At 38.7% G+C, this 14,304-nt stretch overlaps 1 protein-coding gene across 10 annotated transcripts in view; it reads right to left on the bottom strand.

The window, feature by feature from the left end:
* Positions 1–14,304, bottom strand: part of adam22 (ADAM metallopeptidase domain 22) — a 442,867-nt gene that overhangs the window by 171,445 nt on the left and 257,118 nt on the right. For all 10 annotated transcript variants that reach the window (XM_051935483.1, XM_051935485.1, XM_028817137.2 and 7 more), the window contains exon 6: positions 9,957–10,020. In XM_051935483.1, the coding sequence (XP_051791443.1) occupies positions 9,957–10,020 (64 nt within the window). The remainder of the gene's footprint in view (positions 1–9,956; positions 10,021–14,304) is intronic.

Raw genomic sequence — 14,304 nt, 5'->3', positions numbered from 1 at the left:
CCTGTCTTGGTAGCATTGGTCATAAGACTGATACCAATCTTGGGTAATGTGCCAGTCCTTCACATGGAACACACACACACACACACACACACACACACACACACATATATATATATATATATATATATATATATATATATATATACATATACACATACATACACACACTAGGGAGCTCTGCCCCCTGTGGGCCCTACGTGCTAGTCATTTCCCGGATCTGCCGCTTGTAACAAATCGTGCTGTGCTTTTGGATAAACACGAATATTATCTCTGTCTTTCGAAACTATTATCGTTGACAATTCATTACATGTGGTTGAAATCCAAGAAAACTTCTTTGTCCATGTTTTTCAGATAAATTTTCTGTAAAGTGCTATACTTTTGGACATATGGGTTTGTATCCATTATTGGCTGTAGAATTTGTAATATGTCAGATTATTTAACTCTTTTGATTCTGTTTCATCGCTTCTCTGTGATCATAAATATAAACCTGACCAGACTGTGGTTTTCATTGAAATTAAACTTGTAGCTTGAATTGTTGCGGGACCACAGATTCTCATAGCATATGGTCCTGAATCGTGTAAATCTACGTTTTGAGCTTTGAATGATGTGCACACGAACAGTTTATTGTAGATGTGGATATATTGCCTGTAGTGTTTGTGGATTTCACTTTCACCAAATAACAAATCTTTTATTTCTCGTGGATACGCCTCTATATTGGGAAGAAACACTACTTTTCCCTGATGGCAACATGAATCAGATTATTTACAAGTCTCTGACTTAAACTTTAAAGCCAAACAATATCTATATACTTCTGTCATATCACCTATGTCCATATATTCAATCTCTTTTCACTGTTCTGTTATTTTATCGAGTAACAATTTCTGTTTGTTAGCGCTAATGCAATCTTTATCAGTTTTTTTAGACTTTTGAATTTTAATACTTTCATAATCTCTAACTTACTCTGCATGTGTATCATGCCAACATTTTTGGACTTCTTTATGACATTCTACTTTGTCTTCTACTCTTTGTCTTTTATTTCTAAAACCCCGGGACCTTTTAGGTTTGCAATTCAACTTGGTCCAGGCTGATTATAACTTTCCTTATTTTCCGAATTTGCACTTAGATTATTATTGTTCTTTTTTGAATTCTTTTCTCTTCAACACTTTTTGGCCTCCTTTAGACGCGCTGCCCTTTCTTCTTCGCTTAGTCGTTGATGTTTCATCTAGAATGTATAAAATTATTGTCCAGAAAAGGACTACATTGCAGGAAATGATTAGATTGTATGTCTTGAATTAAATTGAGGAAAAGGTAAAAATTTATAAGAGCCACCATGGGCATGGTTAAATCTCCTGGCACAAAGTCTCGTCTTGCAGGACATGAAATTATCTGAAAAAGTCTTGTCTCGTTCCAGGATTTTATTTTATTTTATTTATATATATATATATATATATATACATACACACACACAGTCGACCCTTGATATACAGTGCATCCAGAAAGTATTCATAGCGCATCACTTTTTCTATATTTTGTTATGTTACACCCTTATTCCAAAATGGATTAAATTCATTTTTTTCCTCAGAATTCTACACACAACACCCCATAATGACAACGTGAAAAAAGTTTACTTGAGGTTTTTGCAAATTTATTTAAAATAAAAAATTGAGAAAGCACATGTACATAAATATTCGCAGCCTTTGTAATGAAGCTCAAAATTGAGCTCAGGTGCATCCTGTTTCCCCTGATCATCCTTGAGATGTTTCTGCAGCTTAATTGGAGTCCACCTGTGGTAAATTCAGTTGACTGGACATGATTTGGAAAGGCACACACCTGTCTATATAAGGTCCCACAGTTGACAGTTCATGTCAGAGCACAAACCAAGCATGAAGTCAAAGGAATTGTCTGTAGACCTCCGAGACAGGATTGTCTCGAGGCACACATCTGGGGAAGGTTACAGAAAAATTTCTGCTGCTTTGAAGGTCCCAATGAGCACAGTGGCCTCCATCATCCATAAGTGGAAGAAGTTCGAAACCACCAGGACTCTTCCTAGAGTTGGCCGGCCATCTAAACTGAGCGATTGGGGGAGAAGGGCCTTAGTCAGGGAGGTGGCCAAGAACTCGATGGTCACTCTGTCAGAGCTCCAGAGGTCCTCCGTGGAGAGAGGAGAACCTTCCAGAAGGACAACCATCTCTGCAGCAATCCACCAATCAGGCCTGCATGGTAGAGTGGCCAGACGGAAGCCACTCCTTAGTAAAAGACACATGGCAGCCCGCGTGGAGTTTGCCAAAAGGCACCTGAAGGACTCTCAGACCATGAGAAAGAAAATTCTCTGGTCTGATGAGACAAAGATTGAACTCTTTGGTGTGAATGCCAGGCATCACATTTGGAGGAAACCAGGCACCCCTCATCACCAGGCCAATACCATCCCTACAGTGAAGCATGGTGGTGGCAGTATCATGCTGTGGGGATGTTTTTCAGCGGCAGGGACTGGGAGACTAGTCAGGATAAAGGGAAAGATGACTGCAACAATGTACAGACATATCCTGGATGAAAACCTGCTCCAGAGCGCTCTTGACCTCAGACTGGGGCGACGGTTCATCTTTCAGCAGGACGACCACCCTATGCACACAGCCAAGATATCAAAGGAGTGGCTTCAGGACAACTCTGTGAATATCCTTGAGTGGCCCAGCCAGAGCCCAGACTCGATTCCGATTGAACATCTCTGGAGAGATCTTAAAATGGCTGTGCACCGACGCTTCCTGTCCAACCTGATGGAGCTTGAGAGGTGCTGCAAAAAGGAAGGGGCGGCAAAACTGGCCAAGGATAGGTGTGCCAAGCTTGTGGCATCATATTCAAAAAGACTTGAGGCTGTAATTGCTGCCAAAGGGGCATCAACAAAGTATTGAGCAAAGGCTGTGAATACTTATGCACATGCGCCCGTTCTTTCGTCATTTTGTTACAGCCTATCAAAGACTTGCTGATCATGTTTTCTAGACTCAATATATATATATGGGCTTTTCAGTCAGCGTGGGCGCACGCATTCATCTCGGATGATTAGATCCAGCTCGACTAATCTAATACACAGCTGCGTTTGAAAAACCGACTTATCCCGGATGAGTTTCACTGGCATTAACTCATCCACGATGAGGCATCTGATCTAGGATGATTTAAGCTACGTACGGAAAATACCCCTGTGGTCTCTCTACCGTGCAGTATTGCCACGATAAAAACCATAAAAATTGCGGAGAATATTTGCGGTTTCCACTAACAATTATTAGATAGGTTCTAAGGAAAAATCCGCGAATGACTGAGGCCGTGAACTCTGATCCTCGACTTCGCGGGGGTCTACTGTATGTGTGTATGTATGTATGTATATATAAAGATTCATGTATTCACTTGTGCAGAGCTAATGTAAATTAACCAACCCTAAATCATGAGGCTTACTTCTCACAGATAACAGGAAAACCAGCAATCCCTTATAGTTTTAAATACTATAATCAAATCACTTCATTAATGCTTGGGACCAGATATTATCATAGCATAAAACTAAAATTCTCTTTGGATGGAATGTAAATTCTTGGTGCAAAACAAGTAAAGAGAGTTCATTAAATTAGGTAGTCTGGGCATGAATATAGGAGTTCTTGTTTAAACTTGTCCTCTCACCATCTTACTAATTAAAAAGGAAGTTGAAATATTGCAACATTCAGTGTCTTATGTATTAGAGTATAGAAAAACAACAGTTTACAGTGCAGTGCAAATGAACGTTCTTTAGCAGACTTGACAATAAATGTGAGCAGGCAAATATGATTTTAGTTTCTATCTGAGCATCTGTAATGAATTTTGTTTTTGTAAATCACACAAGGTAAATACATCTGTCAAATAAGCAATAATAATGAATAGTAAATCAAAACTTAATCACAGCTCTAACAGATACTTACTTTAGTCAATATGCATTTTGTAACTATTGTAAAATTTAATTCATTCAGTGAGACCCCACTATGAAACAGATTGGAGTAAGAAGGACCTGTCTGTCAGCTCCAGGTCTTTTACACCTCTCAGTAAAGCTGCACTGGAAAAAATTGAAGGGATTAAAATTGAAGTACATTGTGGATCTGTAGTTAATATAATTTCGTGTAATTCCTCTGATGAGATTCCAGAGTTGTCAGTAATCTTTCCATGAGTCAACTCATTTTGGTGTAAAACCGTATTTTGTACAGTAGAAAATTATTTTTGTTCTTGGGTGAATAAAAAGTAAAGCATGAGTCTTCTGTTAATGCTATTTACTGTTTGGTGTTTAAGACCTTGCACACATTAGTTAATCCAATATGTTTCATCTCTTTTTTTTGTCATTTTAATCCCTCGGAAGCAATTATTTATACAAAATAATACAAAACAGTAAAATAATTTTCTGCTGCCAATGCAGATTTAAATGCATAGAACATTTTGACTTTTTAGTTTCTGCTTTAAATCCAACATAAAAATGCATTAATGTTGTTCAGTGAGTAAATGGATTAAACATACAGTATGATATCTACACTGGTCAGACACAACTACTGAAAGGTAATGTGAGTAACACTGATTATCTCTTTGTACTGCCACCTGTCGAGGAATGGGATACATTAGGCACCAACAGAACAACCAGTTCTTGAATGTGATGTTTTGGTAGCAAGAAAAATGGACAAGCGTTAGGATCTGAACAACTTTGACAAGAGCCAAATTGTGAAACCTGGACGACTCAGTCAGAGCATCTCCAAAATGGCAGGTCTTATGGTGTGTTCCTGGTATGCAGTGTGAGTACCTACTAAAAGCGGTTCAATAAAGGTCAACTGCTATACCGGTGATAGGGTCATGGCTGCCCAAGACTCATTATGTGCATGGAGATCAAAGGCTAGCCTGTCTGGTCTTATCCAACAGAAGAGCTACTGTAGCACAAATTGCTGAAAAATTAATGCTGACCTTGAGAGAAAGGTGTCAGAACACACAATGCATTGCAGCTTGCTTTATAGCCGTAGACCAGACTGAATGCCCCTACTAACCCACCACCGAAAGTGCCTACATAGGGTATGTGAGTGTCAGAACTGGACCATGAAGTGATGGAAGAAGGTGGCCTAGTCTGATGATGCACATTTTATTTTAGATCATATTGAAGGCTGGATGTGTGTGCATTGTTTACCTTGGAAAAGGTGCTGTAGATGCATTGTGGGAAGAAGGCATGCTGTTGGAAGCAGTCTGAGGCCCTGGGAAATGTTCTGCTGGGAAACATTGGGTACTGACATTCAGTGGATGTTGGTTTGACATGTACCACCTACCTAAAGGTTGTTAAAGGCCACATGGTTAAAGGCCCTGCATGGCAAACCATATTCTCTGATGGCAGTGGCCTCTTTCAGTAGGACAGTGCACCCTGCCACATAGCAATTGTTTGAGGAACATGACCAAAATTTCAAGATGTTGACTTGACCTCAGTTCCCCAGATCTCACCTTACTTACAACTTACAGGATTTAAAGGACCTACTGTTAACATATTGGTGCCAGATACCACAGGAGGTTTAGAGGAGTCCAGGTCTCCACGGATCAAAGAAGTTTTATCGTCACGAGGGGGACTTGCGCAGTATTAGGTAGGTGAGTTTAATGTTGTGACTGATTAGTACATAGTTGTGTCAAATCAAATCATTTTTTTCACAACCATTTATATGAATAAGTTTCAGTCACTAGAAGATGGATACACTGCTTCTGATATCATATTTTTCTTGGACATCGAAAGTTTTCAGAGCAGTGCAGAAGCCATTGCATTTAATTGATCAACCTGGTTTGAGTTTGTACATTGATCCTGTGTTGGGTGTTCTCCAAATATTCTGATTGCTATATTGTTGTTAAATTACCTATTCTAAATTGTCCTCACACTAGCAAGTGCATGAATGGGCTTTGCAGTTAAATAGCATCCAAATGTGATTTGAGGACAGGGGCTGGCATCCCTGCCGAGTGTATTTGGTAAATTCTAATTGCCTCCATTCATAATTCAACTTATTCTCTAATCTAGTTAACCATTTCAGAATTGTTATAACCTAGAGGCTGTCCCAGAAGCACTGAACATAAGGTAGAAGTCAACCCTTGACCTGATGGTAGTTTATTTGCAGGGCACGCTAATGCATGCACTAATGCACTCATGATGCCCATGTAGCCAGTTAACTTTTCTTGGAGGAATCCTAGCGCAGACATGGAGAGAACGTGCAACCTCTACATAGTCTTGCTTTCTGAGATGAGTAGAATTCAGCAATACAGTAGGTTATTAGAGTTAACTGCTACTTCTCTGAAACGAGAAGAGACAACCAAAGGGGGTTATTGCCTTTCTATCAGCTTGAACCAGTCTGGCCTTTCTCCTCTGACCTGTGGCATCAAAAAAGCTTTTTTGTCCATACAACTTCTGTTCACTGGCTGGATATTTTCCCTTTTTTTGAAGCTTTCTTTGTAAACCCTAGAGATGGTTGTGCATGAAGATCCCAGTAGATCAGCAATTTCTGGCTACTCAGGCCAGCCCAACTGGCACCAGCAACCATGCCACATTCAAAGTTGCTTAAGTCACCATTCTTCCCCCATTCTGATGCCTGGTTTGAACTTTACTAAGTTGTCTTTACAATGGCTGTATGCCTAAATGAACTGAGTTACTGCCGTGTGATTGGCTGATTAGATATTTGTGTTAACACGCAGTTGAACTGGTGTACCTAATAAAGCTGTTCAAATACAAAAATGTATGCTATACTTTCTTTATTATTAATGAATAAAGTTGACTTTAACAAATGGTTACTTGCAACTTTTTAGATGTATTAATAGTTATTATTTTTGGCTTAATGCATTATGTGATAAACTGTTGCATAACATAACATTCTGAAACCCACTTAATACAATTCATGTTCACCTGTCCATTATTTAACAAGACATATTTTAATAAGAATGTGAAGTCTGTAAGTCCACTTTCTAATTCAGCTGCACTGACATTTACAGGTTTTGTTTAAATCTTCTTCTTTTTCCTCTTCATCTTTTCCCACTTCTATGTGGTGTCGCTGTTTTATATGTTTTGGCACGATTTTTACAGCTAGGATGCCTTTGAAAAGATAATCACTAAACAAAATTGTTTGCAAACTACACTTCTCTTCAGGATAAGTATCATAATTAAAATGTATTATTATTATTATTATATTTATAAAGCGCCTTTCCCACAAGCAAAGCATAGAAATAAAGGCATTTCATGTTTACACTTTTTGGTTATAAAGACTAGTCCTAACTTTTTAATGTACTTGCTTGATGCAAATTGGGAAATGGAAACTACTGAAGGGCTTAATAGTGGTAACATTGGGTAATTTTGCCATCTCACAACTTGTGTGGCATAACCTGTCCCACCCAATGACAAAGACTTGGAATTAGGGGCCATATATGTACTGATGGTAGCATATGTAGGACAGTGAAAACATCAAGACAATATCGTTGCTCATAACCTGTGAAATTACATGACTACAACAACAACATTTATTTATATAGCACATTTTCATACAAATAATGTAGCTCAGAGTGCTTTACATGATGAAGAAAGAGAAAAAAAGACAAAATTAAAACAAGACAACACTAATTAACATAAAATAAAAGTAAGGTCCGATGGCTAGGGAGGAGAGAAAAAACAAAAAAAAAACTCCAGATGGCTGGAGAAAAAAAATTAAATCTGCAGGGGTTCCGAGGCCACGAGACCGCCCAGCCCCGTACAGGCAGACTACTATGTCTAGGCACTACCAGAAGGGCAACTTTTACATTGTTAAAGAGATGATTTTCCTCCTCAGAGTAAAACTACGACACATTAGTAATAAAGTATAACAAAACAGCATCCTCCGGGCACTCCGGTTTCCTCCCACAGTCCAAAGACATGCAGGTTAGGTGGATTGGCGATTCTAAATTGGCCCTAGTGTGTGCTTGGTGTGTGGGTGTGTTTGTGTGTATTCCAGGGGCGCTGTACAATGGCTGACCCTGCGCTCTGACCCCAAGGGGTATGCGAAAACATACGATTTCTTGTATTAGAAATTTGTTAAAGACGAAATAAAGAACAAAAAAAAAAAAAAAATCCTGCGGTGGGTTGGCACCCTGCCCAGGATTGTTTCCTGCCTTGTGCCCTGTGTTGGCTGGGATTGGCTCCAGCAGACCCCCGTGACCCTGTGTTCGGATTCAGCGGGTTAGAAAATGGATGGATGGATAGAAAACAGCATCTTCAGTTAATAAATGCTGACTTTTATGGTTCCTAAACTAGGTACCTGTGTTTTAGTTTGCCATTGTTGACTCTCTGCCCCTGAGTAAAGAAAATACTTTGGTGACTGTTGACTTCTTTTGCATTTAACAGTGTTGCCTAGTACTAAAACGGAATCTCATCTCCAATAATCTGAAAGAAGAATGACACTTATTGAAGCACGGGTCTACCACATGGCTTCCACTGGAGCTGTTTTTAACAAGTAGAGAGAAATGTGGCAACATTGACCCATTTACAGTTTTGTTCAATTCTGCAACCTCAAAGCTAGACTTTGTGTATTAAAAAAAAAAACCAAAGTGACTGTCGACTCTTAACTTGAACCATCATGAGCGCCTATGGGCATTTGCATTGAGGGCACCCTTAGTTCGATTAGCGTTTTTGGTTTGTTTTTTTTTTTTGGTATTTAATTTGGACACTAAAATGTGAAGAAATTACAAACTAAATGGGGGTACTGACCAGGGTTTGTATTTATCAAGCTTCTCAGAGTAGGAAAACAGTCCATAACTGGCTGAAGGGATGTAAATTTGGTTCAGAAGAATACGCATTTCATTAGTTTTTCTAATTTAGAAAACTATTCCTAACTTCACCAGGATTTAGGAGAGCTTTTAAGTTGTCCTAACTCGCTAGGAGCTGCCAGAACATGACCAGCAGTCACATCTCAGGAAAGGTGGAATATTTTGGAAATGCTTGACAGCAATCTACCTTAATAAAATGAAGTCTATGTGTCTGTCTGGTTGCTCACTAGCTTTACACCTTACAAGCACAGGGAGGTTAAAGAAGGCAGGTGGAGACTCCCAGGGCATTAATAGAGCCTCGCAGAGAGGTTCTGCCAGTTATTGAGAGAGGCAATACATGGCCCACTGGAAGACTGAATGTGACTTTAGAAAGAGCACCAGAATAACTCTGTGTAGTTTCAGTAAAACTTACTTTACAAGGCGCTTTCCATTGGCATAGCAGTGAAAAGATGATTCATCTGAAAGTACAGCTGTAAATCATCCATCCATCTATCCATTTTTCTAAACCCGCTTGATCATGTTTAGGGTCACAGGGAATCTGGAGCCTATACCAGCCATGATGGATCATCTTTGTTAAATTAACACGTTCTGTTTTGGTATGAGTGTGTCTCAGTCTTTCCATATTGGTGCTCATTAATTTATTATTCTTGATGTTATGAATTAGCAACAATTACATGCAGATTAGCACAACGTCCCACTTTTTATGTTTTCCTCTTTATTATTCTGCTACTACTTTGATACTAATGATTATTATTATTATGATACAGCCTTAGTGTTAGCATCAGAAAACTGCAAAATGGCATCATGAGCTCCCATTTGCAGATCGGAGTGTTTGGAAGTCGCAACGTTATTCTCAAATTGCTAACTCTTCATAACAACTAGGACAAATTCTTATCCATAGTTTACTACTTTTAGTGCAGTTCCTAGGAGTAATTCTGTGACACTTAATAAATACAGGCCCAAGTCAGGATTCAAGCTATGGTCACCATGCCACTCCATAATGTTTCACATTACTCACAATTCATTTTATTTGAAGGAGACAAAGGATAGGTTTCTTATTTGAATAAATCATAAGATAATAATGACACCACTAACTTTGCAGAACAGTAGCAAATCACAGTAAACCAAATTAATCTAAATGGAAAAATAAACCCTACCTCTGATTCACTTCTTTCATCTGGTGAGATCATATAGGTGTGGTTACCATCAAAGAACATTCCCCTGCAAAAATAACAAAAACTATATTAGCAAAAGCTTAAAATGAACTTGAAACTGTCATAACTTCAAAAGCAATGAGATAAAAAGCACTGTGTCATTGTTGGTATAGGAGACCCGTCTTCCTTTCAATGGCAGGATACAAACTGGGGTTAAATAGTTGAAAGACCTGTGCAACATGATTGCATTTGGGCGGGTGGTGTTCCTTAAGATTAAAAAAATGTACATTTATTCTGATATACAGTATAAAAGAAAGTGTGATCTACTGGAGTGTTGAAGCTTTTGGAGCAGGAAATGAAGATGGTTGAGACAGTGCTAGAGGAAAAAATCAGGGATCAGGTGAAAATTAGCAAAATGTAGTTTGGTTTCATGCCTTAGAAGAGAACAGTGGATGTAATGTTTGTTATTACGTAACTGCAGGAAAAGGAAACAAAAGTTGCATTATAAAGTTGTGGACCTGAATAAGCTGTTTGTTGACAGGGTGTTAAGAAAGGCGGTGTGGTGGATATTGAAAAAGTTAGGTATGGATGATTAGATAGTATCTCTGCTGTGTCAAAATATGAGGAAGCACAAATGGTTGGGCTGGACAGTAGATGGTGGAGCGGAAAACATTTAACTTTTTTAGCCTGTCAAGCTTTTCTGTTATATTGCCTTTTTGTCTCTAAATAGGATGAGTTCATTCTAGTATGCAGATCCTCAAGGTTGCCCCTGACTTGGAATGAAGTATCATGTAGCTCTCTATGTAACCTAATACAGAATGATCTAATGTCCCATATATGGACCTGTTTACAATAGATTAACAGATATGTGCTAAATATGCTTTTGTATATTCATACTGTATGTATGGAGAGCTTGCATTAAGATCCCAGCCCACAGTACAACCATTACTGTTATAGATGACCTGAAGACTGCTGCACCCGACGACAGACTGTGCACTTAGCCATCACCACTGCCAAGGAGAAGAGAACCAGTCTGCAGTCGGACAAATGAGATAGAGAACAAAAGCTACGGCTGCAATCACCAGCCTTCATGTGCAGAAGATGTGCCAAGGACTGGGATTTGTAAAAAAAAAAGGTGTTGGGAGAACTGTGTTTGGATTCAGCGGGTTGGACGATGGATGGATGGATGGTGTTGGGAGAAACTCAGTTCACTACAAGTGGTCAGATGTGAGTGCATAAAATATGCAATGTAGTGAAGTGTAATATGCAGGTAGTGAGTGCAACCTTTGTAAAAAGTGTGTGAGAGGAAAGCAGGATACTGATGTATCATCATGATCATCACCACTGGTTTAAAAGCCTTTTTCTGGGTTTAACCAGGATAGCCATTTTCCCACCAAATCTTTCCTCTCCACTCTTCATGGTCCTGGGTATTCTTTGGGGTAAGATTCATTCTTTACATATCACGTCGCACCACCTAAAAGCATGTCTTCTTTGGCCTTCAACATTCATTTTGATGCACCTCTTCCCTCAATCATCCTTTGCTTTTTGCTTCACATGTATCCAAACGATTGCCTCCACACTGTCTTTCTCATAATGTAGCATTTGTCTTGCTCTCACTCCATGACGCTTTACACATCCATTTGATCATGCTCATCCTTGTTCTTTCCAGTTCTGCTTCATATTCCACTTTCATGAGCCACATCTCACACATTTCCCTTCAATGCCAGAGAGGCCCCTTTAGAAAACAGCATGGGGTACAGCTCCCAGAATTTCTTACATGCACCTCTCATGCTTGCTATCACTGCTATGTACTCAGCACTCAGCATCTCACCTAAGCAGCAGAATGTTCCTACTTTCTCCACACTTTGCTCTTACCATTACTCTGATACAGGTTTGTCTTTCTTGTTTCTCTATAATTTCCAGAATTCTGCAGGCTCATTTAAGTACTTTTTCGCAAACTTTAATCTGATTGTCCTGTTTTGGTGGCTACCTTGTAGTTTACATCTTGCAGTGTGGCCTCTGTATTTCTGTTCATGAAGTCTTGCGAATAGTCCATGTAGAAAAAGTGTTGTAATTTTTACATGGTGTGACCAAAATGCATGCAAATATCCTTAGATGAAAGCCTGCAATGTGTACTTTAATCACATCTGAATTGTTTGATTTGTAATTTTAAATTGTGGAGTGGAGGGCAAAATCAAGGAAAAAAATGTGCTTTTATTCCAAACATTATGAAGGGCACTGTATGTTGACAATGAAACAAATATAATTTTCTGCAATAGTCACTTTGTAGTCCGTTTAGCAGACTCTCTGGCATAGCATGTTACCTCAGTGTATATTATAGTGCATTTCATTTTATACTTTCTATATATATATGAACTATAGGGAAAGTATTGTGATCGTCCAAAAATTCAACCCCGAGATTTTTATGAATCTCTACATTTTAGATCTCCCCGAGTCCGAAAGGAATTATGTCTATGTGTGTGTGTGTGTGTGTGTGTGTGTGTGTATAAACACGATAACTTGAGTACGCTTTCACTTAGGTCAACCAAATTTTGCATACAAGTGTTAGGTACAAAACGTAGATTTCTATCATCTTTTGAGGTATTCATGCAACTGCAGAGTCCAATTTATTCAACTTTACTTTTATAATAATTGTTCAATATAGTATTAATTTGATTTGATTTGCTGTTGATGGTTCTTTAATGTACATAATATCTTTATATATAATACACTACTATGGCTGTTCGTTTGTCTGTCCAGGATTTTAAATCACCTATAACTCTCAAACCGTTTGATCTATTGACTTGCAATTCAGTACACATATACTACGTGATGTCTACTATATGCTTTCGGGGTGATGATTGACCTCCAAGGTTATTCCTCTTTTTATTTTATTTTTATTGTAGAATCAACTCTCGGCAGCAGCCAGTAGGGCGGCCATGCGGCACATGTGTACGGTCGCTGTTCTCATCCCTAACACCTTCGCTGTCACTTCCCCTACCTCTTCATATGTTAAATCATTCTTGAGGCAGATTGAAGACTTAAGTGCCAGCTTAAGTGAAAAATTAAAGAAAACGTACTAAGTAATTGCAACACAAACACTGACTTAATCAGTTTTAACATGAAATGATGCCGATGAAAGAAGAGAAGAAGCAGGCTGCTATGGTGGAGAAAAGAAGAGCTGCTCAGCAAGCATCAAGCGCATCAACCTTTGAGCAAACAAATGCTAAACGTACAGAGAAAGAGGATGAAAACTAGGAATCATGCAGTGAGCCATTACTGGTATAAATATAATCCTTGCCCTGCAGTCAGTCAGTCTGCCAGTCAGTTTACTCCTCAAATAGCCATCCACATATCTGAGTATACGAGAACGTCTAGGGGAGGCCACTTTTTTATTCTTTTGCTCACAACATTCAGAAAATCAGACAGACGGGTACATAATCATTGTAGAGGCGCTCCACTAGTAAAGACACTCATTAATGGACTGAGCCTGGTCCACGTGGGATCTTAAGGTCTGTAAATACTTCCATTAAAAATGTAATACAATTATTGTATTTTCAATTTCTTATGGGACTTTTTCTCAAATAGCTTAGGCTAAGTGAATAAAGGCTGTGATAGTGAAAGTATGTGTTTATTAATTAATCATGAAACTGGAGATCCTAAAATAGGCCAGTTATTGAAATGGGGGCTGACGAGAAAGCTTAAGAGCAGCAACATAAGAAAAAGACCCATCACTTAATGATGTGAACTGTGTTTTTTACATAATTATAAGTATTTTAGCTGTAGTTTTCATGTTCACATGTCAATACTTCTCTTTGGTTTGGCAACAAAGTAAGCAAGACTCGGTCAAATGTGGATCACAAATCACTGTGATTCTCTACATACTCTATCTTCAAACCTACATTATATTTTAACCATTAACCATTATCTAGCTATCTTGTCTTTTTATACTTGTGGTCTACCATCTACATACTCTTCCAGTTTCTAATGCTAATATTAAAACAGTGAGCCAACAGATATACAAACTGTACCTTGAAGTTGATTTGTCATTTATCAGACAAAGTAGAGCATGTAGAAAGATGAACTTGCAAGTTGTGATGAGGAAGTAAGGAAAGCAAGATGAATCTTACCAAGCATCTGGCCAGTGAGGCACCTCTGATGCCAGAAGAACAGGATTACTGTCATTTTTAGGGAGCAGAGAGGTGCCAGAAATGTTACAATAGAGATTACTGGCTTCTGGTGGCAGAGCATCTGTAGTGATACGATAGTGTGATCAGCTCATCTGTCGATTGTGCAGCACAAACATCAATTAGTTTTAAAGTCATTACATGTGTATGCTTTGTCTATTTAC

This window comes from Erpetoichthys calabaricus, chromosome 13, assembly GCF_900747795.2.
Source record: "Erpetoichthys calabaricus chromosome 13, fErpCal1.3, whole genome shotgun sequence".
Taxonomy (NCBI): Eukaryota; Metazoa; Chordata; class Cladistia; order Polypteriformes; family Polypteridae; genus Erpetoichthys; species Erpetoichthys calabaricus.
This window is presented reverse-complemented; position numbering and strand designations above follow the sequence as displayed.